Source organism: Rissa tridactyla, chromosome W, assembly GCF_028500815.1.
Source record: "Rissa tridactyla isolate bRisTri1 chromosome W, bRisTri1.patW.cur.20221130, whole genome shotgun sequence".
Classification (NCBI taxonomy): domain Eukaryota; kingdom Metazoa; phylum Chordata; class Aves; order Charadriiformes; family Laridae; genus Rissa; species Rissa tridactyla.
Genome location: NC_071496.1, coordinates 27076624 through 27101393, shown reverse-complemented (window position 1 = coordinate 27101393; position 24770 = coordinate 27076624). Strand labels below are relative to the sequence as shown.

General features: G+C 38.9%; 1 protein-coding gene across 1 annotated transcript in view; it reads left to right on the top strand.

The window, feature by feature from the left end:
* LOC128901999 (vasculin-like) overlaps window positions 1-24239 on the top strand; it is a 40183-nt gene extending 15944 nt beyond the window's left edge. The window contains exons 2-11 of the mRNA XM_054184249.1: window positions 2456-2575; window positions 8336-8459; window positions 8949-9172; window positions 9870-9936; window positions 11897-12090; window positions 12885-13025; window positions 13519-13683; window positions 17396-17580; window positions 21980-22082; window positions 24057-24239. Of these exons, the coding sequence (XP_054040224.1) occupies window positions 2513-2575; window positions 8336-8459; window positions 8949-9172; window positions 9870-9936; window positions 11897-12090; window positions 12885-13025; window positions 13519-13683; window positions 17396-17580; window positions 21980-22082; window positions 24057-24215 (1425 nt within the window). The 5' untranslated portion in view covers window positions 2456-2512 and the 3' untranslated portion in view covers window positions 24216-24239. The remainder of the gene's footprint in view (window positions 1-2455; window positions 2576-8335; window positions 8460-8948; window positions 9173-9869; window positions 9937-11896; window positions 12091-12884; window positions 13026-13518; window positions 13684-17395; window positions 17581-21979; window positions 22083-24056) is intronic.
* The last annotated feature ends 531 nt before the right edge of the window (window positions 24240-24770 follow it).

The following is a 24770-nucleotide window of genomic DNA, read 5'->3' as shown; positions in this document are numbered from 1 at the left end:
TAATTATCGATAGGGTATTTGTGCTTTTTAGAAGTTAGTGAGTAAATAAGGTTTAATAATGAAAATACTTGATTTTTGTTGCCAGACCAATAATATGTACAGTCAGATGAGAGAAAGTGTTTTCTTTACTGAAGTGGTATGGAGATCAGTAACTTCGGTAGTTGCTTTTCTTGGTAGTCTTTAACCGTGAACTTATGAAATTGGTTCTAAAAATACACCTATGCTTTCATTATTGTTGTTCTGTTGTCAAAATTATCTGGGAGAATTAGACCTAAAAGAGTTTCTTTTATGGACTTAATGAAATTTACAGATATTCTGCTTCTGACTTTGCACTCTGAGTATTGTTTAGTTTTGGCTCAGACTTCTTTCTTTGTCACTTCACTGGACTGTTTTGGAGGAAAGGGATTGACTCATCTGACTCAGCAGCACTATCAGAAACCTTTTTGGAGCTTTTAATTGGAGAACTGAGAACATGGGGAAGACTTGAATCTGCTTCTAAGATAATTTTTGTGTGAATAAATATACACCCAGTATCAGTGAGCTGTGGACAAAGTTTGGTTAAAAACACCTTTCCAATCCTTAAATACTTGGTGATCACTAAGTCTCATCTCAGCCCTTGATTTATGTGCAAAGGTAAGAGGTAGGGATGTTAGTAAGTTAAGAATAAACTCTTTTCATGGCAGTTGGATAAATAGTAGTGTTAGGAAGCTTGACTAGTTTTCTGAAAACAGTAAGGCTAATTTATTAAGAAATCACATTGTTAGTGCTTTTGTTGTCCCATACCTAATAGTTTATTCACCAATGACTTGGTAATACTTTTTAGATTCTTTGTTATGTTCTTATTCAGTATAAACTTTTTCTCTTTCCTCATATACCCTTTTCTCTTTCCGCATATACCCTTTTCTCTTTCCGCATATACCCTTTTCTGTTTCAATACCATTGCTGAACATGATTAATCAGTAAAAGTGAACTTAGTTCCTGTTAGAAGGAAAAGCCATTTTTGCCATGGTTCTGTGACTCTAGAACTTCCTTTTTTTTTTTTTTATTAGTCTGACATAATCGGGTTATTTAGAAAACTTCTCTGCAATTTCTTTTGAAGTTAATTTAGAAGAGTGTTGGATGGCTTCAGTAGAGTAATTTATAACAAGCTGTTTGGGTGACACATACTTTTAAACTTGTCTCTATTTAATGATAGCGGATTTTGTACATCTTACCTTATAGTTTAACTCTGGTATCAGAGGTACCAAATAAATTTAAGTATGAGCTCACTGCATAAAAAAGAACCATCAGCTCAACTAAGTAGTGCAGTTTAATACTTACAAACCTGCCATACTTGCTTTTAGAAGTTGGAACATTCTCCTCTGTCACTGGGAGTCTGCAGTAGTCTGGTTCAGGCCGGATACAATAATTATCAGTTAGCAAGTTCAGATTCCACAGCTCTTACTAAAACTCGCTCAAATTACAGCAGCTTTAGATTAAAGTGAACTACATTTATGCTCACTGACTAACGGATCTGCACTCTGTTGTGTAGAGATGTGGAATATGCGTTTATTTGGATCTCCCTGTAAAATGCACGTGGATGTTGATTATGTTTTCACTAGCTGAATTTCTAATAGTGAGTATATCATACTTTTGAGTCATTGCCAATTTTGCAGTATCTAGCTGCAGAGCATGATTCACATACCATTATAATTCAGGCAGTTTCATCCATTTCTGTGCTATTGTTCAGCTTTAAGTAACGTAGTTTGCATTATCTTGCATTCTCTTGCTTCCTGAGAGATGTTTTCCCACCTGTGGAGAGAGCATGAGGTAGAAAAAGTACTCTTGGGTTTTATCTTAAGCCATTACCTTCTCTTGCCCATTTTCAGGCTAGAGAATTTTAGTGGATTTTGACAGTATTTCTGGGCATGTAAACACTGTTTCCATTAAATCTAGAGGAAAATATGGGGCTTGTGGTGGTCCTAAGCATCTGGGTTTTATTAAGGAACTTTAATATGGCCTCCAAGATTAACTTTTAGGGACTAATTTGAAAAATCAGTTTCTTCTAGGAAGCTAATGAAATAGCTTCTGCAATCCATCCTAGATAGTACCGGAAAATATTTCAACAAGCTAATTTTGCCACAGCTTTCTAATCAGACCTTACTCAAGACGCTTCATCCCACTGATAAGAGGAAATAAAGGAGTAAATGTTACAGTTACATTTTCACGACACCTGTGATATATTTGATTAGTGTGATACTTCAGTAATAAAAGTGCAGATGTGATGCTATAAATGAGGTAAGAGTAGTTTAGGTTCTAAAAACAGATCTGTGTGAGAAAATAATACCAGAAAACAGAAGGGAAAAGTGTAATCCTCTTGTAAGATAAGCATCTGAAAAGTACTCATTTCTTGGGGGTTTTTTGGTTGTGTTCCCCCCCCCCCCCCCCCCCCCCCCCCCCCCCCCCCCAATTACAGGGACTTGCCATGAGGTGCTGAAGCCTTGTTTCATTGATTCGGAGAGACTGGACCTAAATGGCACAGCATGACTTTGCTCCAGCCTGGCTTAATTTTCCTACTCCACCATCATCAACAAAGGTATGTTCTTTGCTGTTCTTTTGAACAAGCAGTCTTATTATTAGAGAAGTCTAAATGTCATAACCTCAGTCATAGTAAAAATACAAATCTCTTTATGAATATATGAAGGGTGATAACAGATGATATCTAGCAAGTCTTGCTGTTGTGATTTAAATAGTTTGACATTGGTTGTCAAGCTTGTACCTCCAGTAGGGGTTTTTGCTTGAACATCTGAGTTCATGGAAAGAAGTATGTGCCCGGATGCATTGTCAGAGCTGCTGTTGGATTAAAATGGCCTTCATCGGGAGTTCAAAATGAATTATAGTATTTTGTGCTAGAAGAACTGAGAGAGACATGTGCTTAATGTTCTTCATCCTGATTTTACTCTGTGTCCTACACATTTTAAAGAATTGTTATATTCTATCATCCAAGTGACTAAAAAATGCTTTTGAAATAGACCTTCTGAAATGGACCTTCAGTTGCTGGTGGGATGCTTGCTACTACTGGTAGTGTGTGGTGCTTTCAAATACTTGTGCATTCTTGCTGTGCTGGTTTCATCTAGACTGCTGTTACTTTATACAATGGGACAGCTTGGAAACAAGAAATAGCAATCTCTGAATCATTAGGATTTGTAAGTATTCTAGGAAGTCTTGAATATGTTTATCTCATATAAATGTTTCGTTTTTTTTTTCTGGCCTATCCTTCTACTCTTTATTAATTTGTGTCAATGCAGAAGCAGAGGCAGCACTGGATATTTCAAACTCCTGTCATCTGTTTTATTTCCCTATTTGTAGACCTGTTGTCTTCATTATTATCTTTTGAATGCAATATCCATATCTGCAGCTATGAAAGTGGCATTGCCTTGCTTTAATGTATTTATGTAAGTTTCTTGCTGTCTTTCATGTCCATGGAAAATGTTTAGCCTTTATAAACTTCTGGGAATAGGCTTGTGCTATTGTTAAATGCACAGTCAGCTGTCAGTATTAGTTGTGTTCCCATTGCTTTACTTATGTATGTCTACACACACATGTACATGCATGCATTTTTTAAGTCAGGTCACTGAATTTCCTTATTTATTATGTTGCTCTATTAATCTTCTACGCTGATCTAGCTAGTTTCTTTGTTTAGCATAGCCTATTGGCAACTGTCAGTTGCTGTTCTGGGAACATCAGGCCTATCTGTTACAGGATGATTCCTGCGATCTGTTCATTTTCATTCTACTTGATTTCTGAGATATTCAACTCTTTTGATCTGCTTTTTCCAATTTAAATACGTTTTCAATCAGAAAAGTAACCAGAGCTTAGTTTAATATGGTGTTACAATTGCAAAACAATCTTTCTCCACGTATTTCAAGAATCTGCTAGAAGAGCTTTACCTGCATACTAAAAGTGTCAATATAGCAGGATAAAAATAAGTTCTAGCACTACCCCAGTACTACTTGAATATATCTGGAGTGTGGGTTGTATTTGTCACCTCATTCCTGAATTGTGGGAAATTTCATTGCAAACATATGTTGTGGATCCTGTTCTCTTCCATGAATCTTTGCCTCAAGGAGTTTAGATAGACTTTCTTTCATCTCTTCCAACAACTCTAGTTGTATGCTTTCTCCATTATAGTCTTTGTGCTTCATTGTTTGAAATGCAGCTTATTTCCTTGTGTTACCTCCTCCCTCAATGATCAGCATTCTGTGATATAGAGCACATTTGGATATTAAACACTTGAAAAGTCTTTTTGGTCCTACCCAATATGTAGTAATTCCTAGTTTATGGAATAAGGCTTATCCTGTCATTCCTCTACAAGACAGATCTCAAATGTTGTGCCCCCCTGCTCCCTGTCCCCTCCATTTCCTAGAATAGATGTTTAGTTCTGCTTCCCATATCTCAACATAGCAGCTGAAGAGAAGAGTAGGTAAGAGGGATGGAGATGAAGTGGAAGAATGGGATGAGGAAGGCAAGGTGTCTCATGTTTCATGCAGAACAGAGCTGGGATGAGGCTATAGTATCAACATTTAGACTTGAGAAGGAGAAACTGAGCTCTGCCCAGTCAGTTTGGGTAGCCAAGGCTTTCCCTTACATAGGTAAAGGCTGGCATTAGGAAAACCTGATGCTAGGAAGCTGGGGTTGTGAATGAGTTTTCTTAACGTGACTGATATGGATTACAGCTTGGCCGAAATCCATCTTGCCTATTGCTGCTGATTTCCTCTTAAGGATAAGCTTTTATATCATCTCCCTGTCACTTATATAGCAAAGTCTACTGAGATAGCTGGGTATCCATTGCTCAGTAGCTTTAGTTCAGGTCTGAAACTAATATATTTGCATTGGCGCGATATTGTAGTTGAGCAGGTGGAAATGGGAAAGCGTTGTGAATAGTGAAGCCATCTTGAGATACGGACGAAACTTCTCAGAAAGGATCGCTTTAAAAACGCGTATGGGGAAATTGCAGATAGACTGGTAAACTCAATAGTTTTTGCAAGCTTACTGTTAGTTCATGTTAAGTAATAAGATTTCTTATACTTTAAAAATCTGTGTTGCCTTCTTTCTTGGCTGGTTGAATCAAGTCAGATAATTTCTCAACTTCCAGAAATTGCCAGTAGATTTCCTGCTGATTACAAAGTTTAATGTCATCTTTGCCACAAGAGGCTTGATAGACTGATACCTCCATCATGTGGGGGGAATGCAAACTGCATGATCTTTGCATGCAATTTAGAGACATTAGATGCATTATATCAAGTACAACTCAAACACTATATATAAAGTGCTGTCAGTTTAGAGTTTGTGAAAACATGATTGTTCTTCAAACTTCATACAAAAAAAAAGTAAGCTGAACTCCAAAGGCAATATTAGAAAGTAAATGTATTAGAAGGTATATGTAAATGAACACATGAAGCTATCTTCTAAAAAAATTTCATCTACGATCAACAGATCTGGAGCTTTCGGAAATTTTTGGCAGCTTATTCAAAGTTTATTTACAAGGATTATTTTTTTTTTTACTTAAATATTGAGATTTATTATGATAACTTGTTAACTACTTGGATCTTCTGATAATTTCTTGCGGTTTTCTGTTTTTGTGTCTCTCCAGTTTTATCAAGGAAATAATTAACTTCCCAGGTCTGATATTGAGAGTGAAATTCCTTTTCATTTGCCTTCTATACAGTCTGGAAATACATATCTATTGCTTGCTTGAGTTTGAGTGTTAAGCATTGGATTGTGAAAAGTACCTTGAGCTCTGCTGCTGAGGCATTGTCAGTAGAATTTAGGCTTAGGTTCTACTTGGGGGGGGGGAAGAGAATGAAGTAATTTTCTTCAATGTATTTTCCAAAGTAGTTAAACCTATTACTGTGATTTCCTTTTTTTTTTTTTTTTTTTTCCTGCTCAATTTGACCAGTGGAGTTCTTTAACGTCTAAACAAGCCATATAATATTTGATGGATAATAACTGCTGAAATAAACTTGGGGCTTTCATTTTCAAACGTACCATTACTGCTATATGTGGTTTTTTGGTTTTCTTTTTTTCCTAAATATTACTCAGTCAGGAGAGGGAGTGAGCTTCAGGCAGCAAAGTTGATACTTTTGGTGCAGTAAAGTACTCCCTGGGAATCACTAAGCTTACTTTGCTCACATAGTACATTTCCACATTTATGTGCGTTTATGCATTTGTAGCTAATGCGGCCCTGGGAAGTTTTGTATCTCTTGTACACATATGTCCACTGCATCGCACATGTACAATATGTGCTGGAAGGAAGGGGGCTTTGCTTCATCTGCATCAAAGGTTGACTGTGTGGCAGGGAGGTGCTGGGTAACACAGCTCTCCGCTATCACTCACTGAGATATGTGTGGCATGTACAACAGTAAGGCTAAGTGCTACTTTTGCAGAATGAAAATTCATTCTTGAATATTTAAGGTGTTACATTGAAAGAAATGTTATAGTGTTATGTGTATATACATATATGCACATACATGTATATATGTATAGACCTGGATTTGACAGATGGACCACTCGGTGGATAAGGAACTGGCTGGATGGTCACACTCAAAGAGTTGTGGTCAACGGCTTGATGTCTAAGTGGAAAGCAGTGACAAGTGATGTCCCTCAGGGGTCGGTATTAGGACTGGTGCTATTTAATATCTTTGGCAGCGATATGGACAGTGGGATTGAGTGCACCCTCAGCACATTTGCCAATGACACCAAGCTATGTGGTGCGGTTGATGTGCTGGAGGGAAGGGATGCCATCCAGAGGGACCTGGACAGGCTTGAGAGATGGGCCTGTGCAAACCTCATGAAGTTCAACAAGGCCAAGTGCGAGGTCCTGCATGAGGGTTGGGGAAATCCCAAGCACAAATACAGGTTGGGCGGAGAATGGCTTGAGAACAGCCCTGAGGAGAAGGACTTGGGGATGTTGATTGACGAGAAACTCAACGTGAGCACTTGCAGCCCAGAAGGGCAACTATATCTTGGGCTGCATCAGAAGCAGCATGGCCAGCAGGTCAAGGGAGGTGATTCTCCCCTACTACTTTGCTCTGGTGAGACCCCACCTGGAGTACTGTGTCCAGCTCTGTAGCCCCCAAGGTAAGAAAGACATGGACCTGTTTGAACTGGTCCAGAGGAGGACCACAAAGATGATCAGAGGGCTGGAGCACCTCTGCTATGAGGACAGGCTGAGAGAGTTGGGGTTGTTCAGCCTGGAGAAGAGAAGGCTCTGGGGAGACCTTATAGCAGCTTTCCAGTATCTGAAGGGGGCCTCCAAGAAAGCTGGGGAGGGGACATTTTACAAGGGCATGTAGTGATAGGATGAGGGGTAATGGCTTCAAACTGGAAGAGGGTAGATTTAGATTAGATATCAGGAAGAAATTTTTCCCTATGAGGGTGGTGAGGCACTGGAACAGGTTGCCCAAGGAAGTTGTGGAGGCCAGGCTGGATGGGGCTTTGAGTAACCTGGTCTAGTGGAAGGCGTCCCTGCCCATGTCCCTTCCAATCCAAACCATTGTATGAAAATAGTAAAGCCAGATAAGAAGTAATAGGGAAGACAGCTGCTGTAAGACATGATCTTTTTTGGTTTAATCCCTTTAGGTATGAGTTCTAGTCAGGATGTGTTTTGATTTCTGAGTGCTATTCTCAACATAAGGTTTTAGTTTATAAAGTACTTACTTGTATGTAAAAGGTTTACTTTAAAACTTCTACAACACCTACTTTATAAGCTGATAATTTGAAGCATATTTGTGAATCTGTACCCTTTTTACTCTAGGCTTTACTTGTATTTCATAACTAGTTGCGTTTGCCTTATTAAGTTTTAATGACAAGGCTAATAATCTGTGTCTCTTCTGGGTACATCTGCCTCTGGTGGAAGCAACTCCTTGCTTTCTATGCATTGCACATATGTAGTCTCTAACCACCCAATTCAAGATCCCAGACTTCTTTCCTGCCTTCCAAACTGTGATCTCATATCCTTTGTTACCTTTTTTATTTTTCCTCTGCTGCCATGTCACTTATGATCTGTTCTGCTGCCAAACCAAAATAAACACTTGGTTTTTTAACTTTGTGTCACAAGCATGTCCTCAGCACTGTTTCAGTGTCCTGGAGCAGAAGATATAGCTTCTGCTAGCGTGGGAGATGATGACATAACTCTGAACGTATGCGTACTTGAGAACCGCTGTATTGTCTGCCATTCCTCGACCTTTAAAAAATGGATTGTATATACCATGAGTAATGTACATACTACAGTACTGATAATTCAATTTTGTTATTAATCAGATATCTTAGATCTACTGCTTGTGCTCCTTTACAGTCATCACTGAACTTTGAGAAACATTCTGAAAATTTTTCGTGGACAGAGAATCATTATGAAGCAAATTGCAGAAGACACAACTTTTCAGATGGATTTGATCCTAACATTGGGTGGCCTAATAGAGGTATAATTTAGCTTTCATAGAACATTTTAAATACATTCACATTGTTGCTTTGTAGCCCTTTGGCTATAAAAAAAGTCTGATGATAATAGCTGTCATATGCCAAATACTGTATTCTGTAGTAGAACAGAGGTAATGGAAAGACAGATCTTCTGGGAGACAATGTGATGACTACGGGTTGGTTAAAGTAGTGTGTTTCCAGGTGTATTTACCTTTTAAGAAGGTGGTCAAATTAATTCTCTAGCCAACAACATATAAATGAGCAGCCAGAAAAGGGGTTTGACTTCTTCGTGTTGGACTACTATCCTTTTTCTTTGGCACTGTTTTATGAGATTCTTCCCTGCTGCTTATATGAATGAAAATTAAGTTTACTATGCTATTACATCCCAGAGTATAGAGCTGCTTGCTTAATTCCTCTACCAATTTTGCAAAAGTAGAACATTCTTTCTAAACTGTTAGTAATTGCATTTCCTTAAAATTTAAAAATCTAAGGACACTTTGGGAGAAAAGAGAAGAATGGTTGTCGTTCACAAGGCAGAAATGGTACAGAAAATATAAACCATCATGGGGGATACCATGGCGGAGGTTCCCGCATTCGTACCAACACTTTCCAATGTGGAAAAGGCGAAGGACTGTATGAAAACAATGTATCTGATAATGAAACTGGGAAAAAGGAAGACAAGGAAGTACCCAAACAGTTTGAGGCTGAGGATTTTGTAAGTTAATTGTAATTATAATAAACAAGGTTTCATTGTTTCTGCAAGTGCCATTTTGTCCGTTACGAGCTACTTCATGAGATTTCACCAGTTACAGATCATCATATAAGGGATCACCCTTCCCATAGGTAAGAGGGTGTTAGTCATTTGTCTGCTAACTTGTTTCTCTTTATATATCCAGTTTTTATCGTTATGTTTTTATTATTGTCACTTAAGTGTTTAAGTGAAACTATAATTGAGTTCTAAGTTTATTTCATAATATCTTACCACAGTTCACTGTGGCATGTGCATGTATTAAATTCTACATGAGTATCTTACTGGAAATCCAAAGTACTAACAAAATGATCTTTCTGCCGCTAGGCATTTGAGGTCCCATGCTTCACCCTAAAATTGTAGGATGTAAGGGGAAGGGTGAGCTTCCTCTTTGAAGAACCATATATCACTGTGCTTTGCTTTCTCTGGATAGTTCATATAATGGTATTGACTGCTGCTTGAGGTGTTTTGTTGGAGAAGAGGAAACAAATGAGCGTTGATCTATTTGGGTTGCAAGGGGAAGTGTCTAGTCTGTCTCCGTTTAAAAGTCTTTGACAGCAGAGGTCATACTTCTGATATTACTGTGATTCTGTATTTCATTGGTCCTGCAATTCAAGACTTATTATTAAATTTTATTTTTAATAATGATAAATTTTCCTTTCAGCCATCTTTGAATCCTGAATATGAGAGAACACCAAACCAGAATAAGTCTTTAGCTGCAGGTGTGTGGGGTGAGTAAAATGGAAGCAAATGCCTGAAGCTGTTGGTTGTGGTTATGAATTACTTGTAAGAAAGCCAATCCTGAGAGTGGGCCTTTAACTTAACTGTAGTCTGGGTTTGTTTTCTCGTCTCCACCTGATAAATTTGGCTACTGTTTTACAGTTCTGTGGCCTTTAAGTAGTGAATTGTTCACTCTGAGAAGGTGGTAGCTTTAGACTGCACAGGTTTTAAAGTAATAAACTTACTCAAAATAAGAAAAATAAGAACCTTTCTCTTTGAGGAAATAAATTAAATATAAAAGCTACAACTTAAACTGTTCTTAATACTGAGGTCTGAAACTTGTTGTTCATTTTAAATGGTACTTTAATTTGCTGATTCTTTTTCTCATCCTTCCCCACTATATTTTGCATTCTTAGGTAACACTAGATGTAGGCCAGCCCCTGAATATAAATATCTAATCGCTAAGAACTTTTGCAGGAGCCTAAACAATTGGACTGCTTTCTGGTTTTGTGTATTTAGCAGCTTTCATGTGAAAGTCAGGAAATATAGTTATCTTTCTATAAAAGAGTAACAATAGCTAAATTTTTTCCTAAATTGTGGAAAATTATATAGCAACTTGAGTGTTTTACAACATTTGCAGCACTCTAGCTGTGGCCGCTGCCTGACATGGCTCAATTTGATCTGAAGGAGGACAAGTTTTTGAGGTTTTCTAGGTATCACTCTTCACAAGCAAAGGAAGGAACAGTTCTATTAGCTACGTAGATCTGTAAGCTACAGTGCAGCTGCTTGTTACAGCTTACAGCTTGGTGTCTTCCTTTATTACAGCTCTGCTATTGCAAGCCTTGTTTTGTAATTGAAAAACTGAAATTAAGGCTATTCTTATTCCCTGTTAAAGGAAACTTAATATTCAGGGCAAGAGGAATGTTACCATCCCCTTTTAATGAATGTTAAAAATGTATAAAAATGTGTATATAGGATGGGAGCATGTGAGTATTATGAAAAGTCTTTTCATAAAGTTTCATGAGAGCTAAGTATGCAGTTATCACAAATATTTTGTAACATCTATCTGCTAAACAAAGCTAAAATCACTTATGCTTTTAAGATAGTGGTGTTTGGTTGTTTTTTTGTTTTTTTTTTTTTTTTGGTTTTTTTTAAATGTAGGATATGGTGACTCTGCCTGTGCAGTAGAAATGCTTGCAGAGAGAGGAGCTAACCTTGGAAAAGTTTGTTAACGCGGCATTGGAATGCATGTGCAAAAAAAAAAGAATTAAAATGTTTTTTACGCTTTTCAAAAAGTTTAGAATGTTTTTAATAGGTGTTCTTTCAAATTGTTAAATGTCAGTTACTTAGTGAGTATGACAGCTGACTTTATGTATCTAATTAGTGCTCTCTTGAACCTGGAAATGGTGTAAGCTTCAGATGTTCTATTATGTCCATCTGAGCCATAGTGATAGAGAAACCTGTCATTACCAGGGTCTACAGTAGTATGCATCTCTTCTCTCATGTTTAGAGAGCGTCAGTTTGGATCATTTGGCTCTAAAATGAGTTGTTAATAAATATATGAGTAATTATTCTTTAGTAACCTTAAAGGGAAATATGAAAACCATAATTTCTTTTGAAGATTAAGTAACTATTAACAACTAATAGTATTTGGATTTTAGATTTGCAAACAAGAACTGTGTAGCTAGCTGCTTTGACTGAAGGATATCTTTATTTTCCGACAGTAAAATTCCTGCATTGCCAAGTGCCTTTTATAAAAGGTGGTTGTAGAAAATGGAACAGAACTTGTGTTTACCCAGGTTTGTACAGTGTGTTATTTGTGGAACTAATACTGGACCAAGTTCCTGATTTATGCCTATTTGCTCTGGACCATATGGCTATCCAGTACCCTATGAACTAGGAACTTAAGAATGTATATACATGCACGCGCGCACACACACACACACACTTCCTCCCTCCGCTTCTCCCCAGAGTACCCTTTAAATCCTAAATCTAGATCTCCCAGAATTCCAAGAATGCTGGTCATTAAAAAGGGCAGTGCAACAGAACTGCAAATATCTGTATTCCCTGTCGTAGGAAGTCTTCATTCACAGTCAGTAAAGGATGGAACTGGCACAAGTGTTTATAAAGGATTAGTCCCTAAACCTGCTACTCCACCTGCAAAGGTAAGTCTTGAATACTGGTGGCATGAATAACATGCTGAAAAAAATCATGCTCTAATTCTGAATGTGCTTATTTTACCACTGAGAGTACTGTTCCTAGAGTATTATGCTTTCAAATCTTGCTAAGTGCAGAACACCCCAAAAATAAACAGAAACACTTTTTCTCATTTTTCTTTTTAAACTATAGTATAATTGGATCTCTCTTTGTTTCTCATTTACCTTTTTTGAGAAGTGCAAGAGCTGTCCAAGGGAGAGTGAAAAGGATGTTTTTAACTTAAAAACATATATAAAGAAGGCATTGCTGTTCTGTAACAGAAAAATAGATACCTAGTGGAGAGCTATAGTTGGCATAAAAGTACCTCCATAATTATCCCAATTATTGATATAGATGTACTTAGTGTCATTCTGGTCCCTCTCCATATGCAACTTTCCATGTTCATCTTTTGATTTTATTTCATGAATTTTTCTGTGCTCCTAAGAGCATCTGATGGAGCTGTTCTTAAATCTCTTAACATACTACATTAAAAACACTACTTTCAGCTGTTGAAGACTCATATTTTGATTCTTAATACCTCAAATATGAGGGTCTTAATTGTTTGTAAATTTAACTCTATATAAAAAGTGTTAACAGTATTTGTGAGAGAAGATGCTCATAAACAGTCTCTTCTCCACAATAAAACAGGTATTTTCTCTAAATTATGGTTGTAGCTATGATTTGCTTTTGCTTAATCATTTTTCTAAATATTCCTGAAAATAATCCTATTGTAGTTAATGACTCTCTTTAAATTTTTGTTTAGCCCACACAGTGGAAAAGCCAAGCAAAAAAAAATAAACTTGGAAATCCGTTTTCTCATGAATCTGCATATGGTATTGGCAATTTCAGTCCTTTCAAATCAACTGCCAAGGCATTTACTGTATCGCAGAATTCGGTGAAAGAGGTAAAGCAATGTCTGTAGTTTTTGTCATATCTATCAAACTTTAAATTTGGTTGGATAGCTGTATCAGTAAGTCTTATGCAGAACTGTATTTAATAAGTTTATTTTTGTGGAAGTTAGTGTGGGAGAGAGAAAATACGGAAGGTACATCACTGGCCTTTAAGTACTGCAATATTTGATTTGTAAGATTGATTTGGAGTAAAAATGGTGCATTAGGAAGTATAACCTGGTAGGTTTAAACTTCAGAACTGCTAATAGTGTGATACACTTCAGAAGGTACACTGTTTCTTAACAGGGGTCCATAAACCTTCACCTCTGGGGTTACGTGTAAGAGCTATATGTACTGAAATACAAATATCTTCCCTCTGCTTTTTACTGTGGATATACATGAAACCTGAAACTGCAGGTGCCTGTGAGTCTGTCTTTCACTTAAAGTTTTCTAAATAAATAAACTTCTAATATTCTTTTTTTTTTTTTCCTGACACCCCCCCATTAGTGTAATTGGTCAAATTCATCATCCCCTATTGACAGAGTTGGTCAGCCTCGTTTAACAAAATTGACAAGAATGCGGACTGATAGGAAGAGTGAATTTTTGAAAGCATTGAAACAAGATAGAGTGGAAGAAGAACATGAAGATGAGAATCATGCTGGGCAAGAGAAGGTAGTTTTGTTCATACCTATTGTAGATCCAGCAGTAACGGTTGTCAGACTGAACATAAACTACTCTTTATTTGGCTGTAAACAGCTGTTAAGTTATCGTATTGATCTCTAAATGAAGGAAAGTAATTACCTTTTGATGAATTTTGAAATTTGCTCCAAGTACTACTCTTTCTCCAGTGCTTTTTAGTAGTTTCTTTTTTTCTTTCTGTAGTATCTGTTTGTAATCGTTAGAGACAGATGTGCCTGAGTTATTAGCAACAATAAAAAGAATAAGCTTAGTACACTAACCTAATCCTTGTGGAGGGCAGTGTTTCACACCTTGGCTGTTAGTTATCCTACAAAACAATTAATAGAAAAACTAGGTTCTGCTTCTCAAACCTTTCTATTTCGAGTGTTTAGATAGCCAGAATAGAATCTCTGTTCTTGGCCTATTCATAGGGGCAGTAGTTTGATTTATGCATATATAAAGAACCTGTTTTTACTTCCTAATTGAGAACTTGGAGGCCTGTACTGTGTATAATATTATGTGTCAGTCTCCTTTCCATCCGGATCAGTTTATGCAGTGCTTAGCTGGCACTTGAGAATATTTTTGTCAGTGCTACAAGCCACCAACAAGCCATAAGCATAGTTATCGTACGTAGTCCAAGTGAAGATAAGTCATGTATTACTCGGGATGAGGCGATTAAAAGCCTATGTTTGGTGTAAATGAGTGGTTTAAAGTGTTAACCAAAAAAAAAAGGCACAAATTACAAATCAGACGGACAAATAAAATGTGAGAGTGGGATCGAGGAAGGGTTATTCAGATTCAGACATGAAAAAAGAAACAGTGCCAGTGTGCATTGCTCATAAAAGTAAGATGGATTTTTCTGACCCTGTTCTTATTTCAGGCAAAATAAAATTTGCTGTAATGGGACTGTACAACTTAGCTGTATGTGTCACTTAGGAAAGGTCTGCATCTTTCCGTTAGGCGTTTTATGGCCGAGATGGGTGTTGGGGGGGGGGTAATGTTGTTCATGTGTATATAAGAATATAATATATAAGATGTGGAGGGGGTGTTGCCCTCTATGTCAATGAACAGCTGGAATGCCTGGAGCTCCACTGGGGATGGATGAAGACCCAACAGAGAACTTTATGGGTCAAGATTAAAGGGAACACAGGGGCAGATGACATTACAGTAGGGGTCTGCTATAGGCCACCTGACCAGGACGACGGAGTGGATGAAGCCCTCCATAGACAGGATAGGAACAGCATCGCGTTCACAAACCCTGGTCCTCATGGGGGACTTCAACCACCCCGATATCTGTTGGAAGGACAACACAGCAGGGCACAAGAAATCCAGGAAGTTCTTGGAATGCGTCAGCAGGTTGAGGGAGGTGATTCTACCCCTCTACTCTGCTCTGGTGAGACCCCACCTGGAGTACTGCGTCCAGCTTTGGAGTCCTCAGCACAGGAAGGACATGGAGCTGTTAGAATGGGTCCAGTGGAGGGCCACAAAGATGATGAGAGGGCTGGAGCACCTATGCTATGAGGACAGGCTGAGAGAGTTGGGGTTGTTCAGCCTGGAGAAGAGAAGGCTCTGGGGAGACCTTATAGCAGCCTTCCAGTACCTAAAGGGGGCCTACAGGAGTGATGGGGAGGGACTCTTTATCAGGGAGTGTAATGATAGGACGAGGGGTAATGGCATCAAACTGAAAGAGGGGAGGTTTAGATTGGATATTAGGAAGAAATTCTTTATTGTGAGGGTGGTGAGGCACTGGAACAGGTTGCCCAGGGAAGCTGTGGATGCCCCTTCCCTGGAGGTGTTCAAGGCCAGGCTGGATGGGGCTTTGAGCAGCCTGGTCTAGTGGGAGGTGTCCCTGCCCCATGGCAGGGGGGTTGGAACTAGATGATGTTTAAGGTCCCTTCCAACCCAAACCATTCTGTGATTCTAAGAAATACACAAAGTTTTGATTTAAGGTTAAAAAGATCTTGGGAAACACTGTCTTGAGCTTCAGAATTCTGAACATGAATTTGGTGGAAATTTCTGTTCCTGAAGTTGTCTTTAGTTCTTAATGTCTTCATGATACTTATGTCAGATGCACTTTGTTGTCCTGGATTTTTCAGAAGCAGTGTGTTTGGGGGGGAGAGGGGAGGTTTTTAGTAGTGAAAATTGTAATGTCCTTGGACCAGGTGTATGTAACGTAGCCTGGAGTATTTGTTGGTATGTGCATGCGTTGTCTTCCCTGCCGTTGCTGTTTCACTAACAGATGTGAAAAGTTGTTAAACAAATCATGTAATTAATAGTTGTCCTACTTCCAACATTCATTTTAATGATCATTAGTAGAAGACATGGCATGCAACTGAGTGGATAGGGAGATAACTGTGCAACAGACTTCTATAACGTGATCCTGTTGATGGAATTTTAAGACCTGAAGTAACAGATTTTACCTCTGAAATGAGGCAATTCATGATCAGCATCTGAATCATGCTTGGAAGAAGCTCTTTTGCCCTAATATTAAAATTGTTCAATATTTTTATGAATTTTCTTTGATAATATGAGGTGCATTCTTCAGGTGTATGATTTAACAGGTGGATATATGTTTACTGGGGTACTTGTGCTTAAGAAATTCTTGCTGAGCATCCTAAAATTTCTTGAGGCAGACAACACTGAGTGGGAGGGGAATGATGATGGATGGTCTTGATCGTGATTTTGTATAAGTGCAGAACCGGCTGATTGAGTGATTACTTCCTGCTATGGATAACACTGTTATATGCCGAATTTAAGGATTTTTGTTGTCAAAAGGGTGTTAAATAGATAATGTTAATACTTTCCTCTTTGTTTTTATTGTTGGTAAGACTTATGAGGCTATTTGGCTCGTTACTAAATAAGAATTACAAGTTGCTGAATGAGTAGAATTAAAAGACATTTTAGAATTGGTGAGACTCATAGAATTGGTGAGACACTGGAACAGGTTGCCCAGAGAGGTGGTGGAGGCCCCATCCCTGGAGACATTCCAGGCCAGGCTTGCTGAGGCTCTGAGCAATCTGATCTAGTTGAAGCTTACTGCAGGGGGGTTGGACTAGTTGACCTTTAAAGGTCCCTTCCAATCCAACACATTCTATGAAAAGAAACATCTCTGGTTTATAGGATTAAAGAGCTTTTAATATTTGAGTGAACCTGAACAGTCTGCTTTCTAAATAAACTTTCTTCCTAGTTCTTATTTCATGGCTAGTAAGTTACAGTTGCTGTAACAACAGCCTGAGAAGCTGTGTGCATGTGTGTAGGGGAAGCTGTTGTCTGAATTCAAAGAGCACTATCCAATCTTTCTGAACTTGTGGCAGATGAATTTGCTGGTTGAGGTAAGTTGGCTGTGACCTGCCCCTTAAACTAAGTAAACTTTTGAGAACTCTTTTGCTTTCAAACTTCTGACACGCGTGGCTCTGATGTTTAATTAGGAACCTTGTTTGTAAGTTCAACAGAACTCATTTAAGCTGCCTTTCATACTTATAGAAATAATAAGTTTGAATTTTAAGATATGTTTGAAACTTTGTAGAAAAAATTTCTGTAGTATCTAGATATTGTAAACTCTAGAAATATGAACAGAATTACCCCCGTAGTATAGAGCGTCTCTATTTAAAATAAATTTAAATTGAACAGAATCACTGAATTGCAGACATTTACTTGTGAATGGAATTTACTTTTAAACTTTGTAATATATAATTATTTTTAACAGGATGATGAGTCCTTTAACTTGCACAACAGCAACAGTCCTCATCACGATAGAGATATAAACCGAAACTTTGAAAATGAAATTCCACAAGAGAATGGCAATGCTCCAATTGCATCTCAACAGATCATTCGATCTTCAACTTTCCCTCGGGCAGATGTCCTTTCAAGCTCACTTGAGGCAGAGCATAGGTATGTACTTTATTATAATATAAAGAGTGTTCCTTCATGGTAAGTGAGCATGTCTTTAAATTCTTATTAGTTCAGAAGTCAGAATCTGAAAACTGAGAACACATACAATGTTTAATGAGTGCTGTCAAAGATTAACTTTTAGACATATACTAATTTAACATGGAATATACTTTGTTTCTATTAGACTTGTGTACTGATATCTTAAACTTGCTTTACTAAAAACTTGATGTTATTTCATTATAAAGAGATAAAGCAAACTACGTAGTGACTTCATCCCTCTGATTTTGGTCTGCACTTCTAGGAAAAACAATGCATGCAATTGCTATTTGTATTAATACTACTTTAAATGCTGCATCTTATGTAAAACTCCAGTGAGTTTTTCCTCGTTGTTAAAGAAATTAATTATTTCTGTAGCTGACTATTTGACACTGTCAGAGATATCACGAGACAACGCACTGGAAAGGGAGAAAATAACTTCAAAAAAGGATTGAAACAATTCTAGTATCTCATAATAATAACTGCAGTAGCAACTGGTAGAGATTGAGAATTATACTACTGGGAAATCACTCTGGAGGTGAGCTTGTCATGAGCTCTGTTAAATTCTTACCGTTTCTGGTAACGAGAGAAATGTAGCGATAGATTAGATAGATTTTTATTTTTTTTTTCTTTTAGTGATAGATTCTAAGTATACATTGGACTAAAGAACTCTTCCTTTTGTAGTACCTGCAGAGGAAACTTTCATGACCTCTTATCTGTCATGAGTATGAAAAGTGAAACGCACTCTGTTCTGTTCCTTTTTTTTTTTTCTACCATTAGCTATGGAAACAAATCTTTGACCACTAGAGGCTGCTAATTAATATTTTTTAATAGAAGATAAGAGTCAAATCTAACTCTCATTTGTCAATTCAAACTACTTTGGCCTTCATAGGGTTTCTGGGCAAGCATCTTTTCTTTTGGTATCCCAGAGATGCTGTGTCTCTCTACTCTACCAGCCCTTTGTCTGAGACCTCTGCATGTGTGTAGACCAGATGTTATGGTAAGCCTTTTTGTGGTAAACTGGACTTGAAGTGACCAGCTTAACTTGCAGGATACTTGTGCGTACCTAATAACTGTATAGGTACATCTTGTATTAAATATATCTTGGGCTTTCTTTCTGCTGGGGGAGTTTACAACATGCAGTGATTATGTACTCATCCTGTTGGTGTCAAGTTTGCTAATGTGAAGCTTAATTATTTTATTTTTTTTACATAGTTTTAACCATTCTAGAAGCCTAATGTTGCTTTAAATGGACAGAAGTCCTGCTAGCTTTAGATGATATTGCTTAAAAAATTAATTAGTTATTGCCCTAAATTTTATTTACATTAACTATATAACTGTTTACCATATAACAGCTTACCTTGCTTGCAGTAAAATTTTCTGACTTGAATTACTGTAGCTAAATATATAACTATCATTGACCTGCTTTTGGCATTGCATAATGGTGAATCTTTATGTGTATACAAATGCACACATTCTCTTAAAAGAAGCTTTGGATGATATATTATTTCTGCTGCTTTTTGAGGATTTTGCTGCTCCTGGCTGTCACATTGTCCAGTTTGTTCAAACACTACAGAGGCTGTAATTTCCATTTCTGTTTAAAAAAGTTAATGGGACAATAACAATCTCAGTAGTGCTGGTCTCTGTATTGTCCCCCCCAATTCCAGGCTTTTATTATGGTTTTAACAACAGTCATTGGTGTCATTGGTCACCTGTAGTGACACATCCTGTGCATGCTCATTGTATTGGGACCTAGAATTTTTTTGTAGGGAGGGTTATGTTAAAGGGCATTTCTTGTTGACATCTGGCTAAATGGTTGCATCCAGAGGGTAGTGGTCAATGGCTCGATGTCCAGATGGACAGGGGTGACAAGTGGTGTCCCTCAGGGATCTGTACTGGGACCGGTGCTGTTCAATATCTTCATCAATGATATAGACAGGGGGATCAAGTGCACCCTCAGCAAGTTTGCAGATGACACCAAGCTGAGTGGTGCGGTCAACATGCCAGAGGGATGGGATGTCGTCCAGAGGGACCTGGATGAGCTAGAGAGGTGGGCTTGTGCAAACCTCATGAAGTTCAACAAGGCCAAGTGCAAGGTCCTGCATTTGAGTCTGGACAATCCTCATTATCAATACAGGCTGGGGGATGAAGGGATGGAGAGCAGCCCTGAGGAGAAGGACTTGGAGGTGTTGGTGGATGAGAAGCTCAACATGAGCCAGCAATGTGCCCTCGCAGCCCAGAAAGCCAACCACATATCCTGGGCTGCATCAAAAGAACCATGGCCAGCAGGTCGAGAGAGGTGATTCTGCCCCTCTACTCTGCTCTGGTGAGACCCCACCTGGAGTACTGCATGCAGCTCTGGAGTCCCCAACATAAGAAGGACATGGACCTGTTCGAACTGGTCCAGAGGAGGGCCACAAAGATGATCAGAGGGCTGGAGCACCTCTCCTATGAGGACAGGCTGAGAGAGTTGGGGTTGTTCAGCCTGGAGGAGAGAAGGCTCCGGGGAGACCTTATAGCAGCCTTCTGGTACCTAAAGGGGGCCTCCAAGAAAGCTGGGGAGGGGCTGTTTGCAAGGGCATGTAGCGATAGGACGAGGGGCAATGGTTTTAAGCTAGAGCAGGGTAGGTTTAGATTAGACATTAGGAAGAAGTTCTTTACCATGAGGGTGGTGAGGCACTGGAAGAGGTTGCCCAGAGAGGTGGTAGAGGCCCCATCCCTGGAGACACTCAAGGCCAGGCTTGCTGAGGCTCTGAGCAACCTGATCTAGTTAAAGTTGTCCCTGCTTACTGCAGGGGGGGTTGGACTAGATGACCTTTAAGGGTCCCTTCCAATCCAACACATTCTATGATTCCTGGCATGTGACATCAACTGTGAGTTCATCTAACTTCCCTGTTTTAATATATTCACTGTTCTTCAGCTCTAAGTGTCAGTTTTTTGCGTCAGTTCTGGCATATACTTTAGAAACCTCTTTATTTTTTGTGAAATAGCTTTAACCTCCTTTAACGTTTAAGGTCAACAGGTGTGTGGTTTGTGTGAAGAAGGTGCTAATCCTTTTGGCAAAAACTTTGCAGCAAGAGACCTTGCTATTAAATGTCACAGTGTCTTCACCCTCAGATAACCTGTGTTTTCACAGCATCTTCACACCTAAAAACACTTTCTTCCTGCTCAGATACTGCTGTTCCAGTTTTGGCACCAGCTAAAACACTTTTATTATTGCATCTTTGGACATCTCAAGCTTAGTCACGAGAGCAATCTGTCTCCGTTTCTTTTCCTCTCCTCATCCCAAAACTTGCTCCTAGTTGTAGTCTGTCTGTGCTTGAAAAAAGAAACTATATGAGCCCATTGCTTCCTGAATCGTGCTTCTGTCACTCAGGATCAATGCAGCTTCTCCCATGTGCGTTGTCTCTATCTCCAAACTTGGTGCAGAAGGGTCTAGAAGTTTACTGTGGGTCTGAGGTGAGGAGCAATCTCTGATGTTGGTTCCCATGGAAGGACATCACCAGCATTCCTACATTGCTGCTCCACCAGAGCAGTTATGCAAAGGAGATATATTCTTACTTTTCCACCTGACAGAGATTTCTTGTCTTAAAATGAAGGTACAGTTACTTAGACTCTGCTTTCTTCCTGCTTTTGAACTTCAGGAATATGATGAATATCATAGTGTAGCCAGGGTTGCTTGATTGTACAACAGTCATTTGCCTTTGATAACTTTTTACACAAATATATTGACGATGGAGGTTGCAGCTTAATGGGCTGTAAAGTTCATAGTCCCAACACTAGATGTGCTTTTAAGAGAAATCCTATGCATCAACAGCTGAACTTGCATATAATCCAAATTCTTTTCTCTTTTGCTTTCTTTATTGCTGCAGCCCTGGAGAACAGCTGTCCAATTGAAACAGAATATGAAAAACTGTCGGCTTTTTTTTAGGCTGGTAATAAAGATCCTGAAGTGAGATAATATGATGAAATTGGGCTTTTGTGTCCTTACGTTCACTAGATTGGCAGAGGGAGTAGGGTCTATTTTGTATGTGAAACCTGATGGCAGAAAATGTAATACTTGGTATGTGCAAGTCATGGTGTGGATATATGCTTGCAATTAAGAATGTGTTATATAAAGTATTACTGTTTAATTTTTGCAACCTTTGGAATTAAACATGTAGTGGTAAAGCAGGGTCACCTGTGAAGGACCTGAGAACTTCTCAACTTCTGTGCTTTATATATCTTTTGTAAGGCTTTTAACCTACTTTTATGTAAGAGTTTGTTTAAAAAAAGTTTGGACTGTTTATTACAGATCTTTACACATATACTTGAAATGTCTGTGTGTAGCAAATTCCTTAATGTTGTTCTTTTTATTTTAAAGGTTGTTAAAGGAGATGGGCTGGCAGGAAGACAGTGAAAATGATGAAACATGTGCTCCACTAACAGAGGATGAGATGAGGGAATTCCAAGTCATTAGTGAACAGGTAATGATAAGTTAATGTTCCATTATGAACTTGTAGGTGGCTACCCTAAATGCCTACCTTTGAGGGGGATGTCCAGTAACTTTGATGGTTAGGGATGCTGCTATTTCAGTACCCTTTTTCTTTCCTCCCTCTTGCCTCCTTGTGCTTTCAGAAGAATAGTTGCTTTAAAAAGATAGGGGACCAGTGCTTATCGTAGGTAAGGTCTATTCTCAAAATATCAAGGGAAGTGTAGGGGAGTGATTCTGAGGTCCCTCCCTTTGCAGAGGGACCTGAACAGGCTGGATTGATGGGCTGAGGTCAATGGTATGAGGTTGAACAAGGCCAAGTGCTGGGTCTGGAACTTGGGTCACAACAACCCCATGCAGCGTTACAGGCTTGGGGAAGAGTGGCTGAAGAGCTGCCTGGCAGAAAAGGACTTGGGGATGTTGGTTGACTGCTGTCTGAATGTGAGCCAGCAGTGTGCTCAGGTGCCCAAGAAGGCCAACAGCATCCTGGCCTGTATCAGGAATAGTGTGGTGAGTAGGACTAGGGAAGTGATCATCCCCCTGTACTTGGCACTGGTGAGGCCCCACCTCGAGTACTGTGTCCAGTTTTGGGCCCCTCACCATAAAAAAAGATGTTGAGGTTCTGGAGCATGTCCAGAGAAGGGCAATGAAGCTGGTGAGGGGTCTGGAGAATAAGTTTTATGAGGAGCAGCTGAGGGAACTGGGGTTGTTTAGCCTGGAGAAAAGGAGGCTGAGGGGAGATCTTATTGCTCTCTACAACTACCTGAAAGGAGGCTGTAGAGAGGTGGGAGTCAGTCTCTTTTCCCAAGTAACAAGCGATAGGACAAGAGGAAATGGTCTCAAGTTGTGCCAGTGGAGGTTTAGATTGGATATTAGGAAAAAGTTTTACACGGAAAGGGTTGCCAAGCATTGGAACAGGTTGCCCAGGGAAGTGGTGGAATCATCGTCCCTGGAGGTATTTAAAAGATGGGTAGACATAGTGCTTAGAGATATAGTTTAGTGATGGTTTTTGTCAGAGTTAGGTTGATGGCTGGACTCTATCTGAAAGGTCCTTCCAACCTAGAAAACTCTATGATTCTATGAGTAGTTTCAGCATCGCTGGTAGTAGAATTGCATAGGCTTTCCAGCTCCTCAGCCTGAAGAAAGGGAGTTTTCTTTCAAGGGTTTTATGCAGCTTCCTTGGCTTTCCAAAAATCTGAATTTTCTCTGTTGGAAATTGAGGGGCACTTAATTCACTAGTAACAAAGTCTGCAAAGGCAATCTAGATTTGAATATTAATTTTTTCTTTCTTAATTAGGAATGTTTTATATACCTGATAGGGGTCAGTGAGGGGAGGGGCTGGAAGGGAGAATCTTGCATAATGTTAAATATGAACATTTGATATTTCTCTAAGTCTAGCCATGCAGGTGCTAATTAGAGTAGTTGGAATATTAAACTCTTAAATGCTTGGCTTATTGCCCAGCTTCTGCACTATGTCTGTAAATGCAGTAATTCCTTTCTTGTAGAATAAGTTGTTTCCTTCTCTCCACTGTCTTTGACTTTCCAACTGCATCAGGTAGACAGATTGAGATACCCATTCCTCCCTGGTGCTTCTCTTCCTGGGCCCTTTCTTCACTGCAGACCCTGCCCTCCTTAGCACAGGCGTTTGCAGCAGACTGGAAAAAGGGACTGCATCACAGGAGAGACCATGTGGGAGGGATCACTGGGGCAAAATGTCTGAAGAAGTGAGCGAGAAGAGGGTAAGCTCTTGTTCACTGTAGGAGCTTAGTTTAGCACAGTTGGAGGCTCTTGGATGCAGGTGGCTGGCCCAAAAGTGAAGGCTCTCAGGTGAATTTTCCTTTGTTTGTATATATATAAGGTTATGCAGTGAATCTAATGTAGCCCATAGATCATGTAGAGAATGCTGAAATACAACAGATTGTTGTTTAGCTTTTTCTTTCTCTGAATACATCTTGTTTTCTCATTTCAGTTACAAAAAAATGGCCTTCAGAAAAATGGCATTTTGAAAAATGGCCTCATCTGTGATTTTAAATTTAGCCCCTGGAAAACCAGCACTTTCAAACCTACTCTGGAGAATGAGGATTCTGAGACGAGCAGCAGTGATACATCAGATGATGATGATGTGTGAAGATTTCTGTAATATCTGTAGAAGCTTGTTTTGATCTCATGAAAATTTGGGGATATATTGTCTAAAAAAAATATTTCTAATTTATGTAGTAACTTACCCCATTAGAGGAAAATGATGGGACTTCTCTCTGAAGAAAGCAAGGAATGTTGTGTTAAACATTACTATAATTTCTTAGCAAACAAATGTTATAGAATGAGGACTTGGTTTGACCCAGCATTGACTTTCTTCAGCACTGCAGCATTTCTGGCTAGCAATGTGACAATGTAACAAATCAAACTTTCTCATTTAATAATAAAACCAAAAAGAATTGTGTAAAATCTTGCAAAGCTTCTGTCTTAATATGTCTAAGTCTATTGGGGGGGAAAAAAAAGGCAGCTTGACACAGTGTTTTGCTTGCCAAGTAATTTCTTACAATGGAAATCCTTGAGTCCACTTTGTTTGCAAAAAGGGCAATGTAGCATGTTGGCTAAAATGAGCAAAGTGCACTAAAACTTTTCCTTAATTCAGCTGCTTTTTCCACACGTAACTGTTCTTTAGCCATTTGTAGCGTAGTCA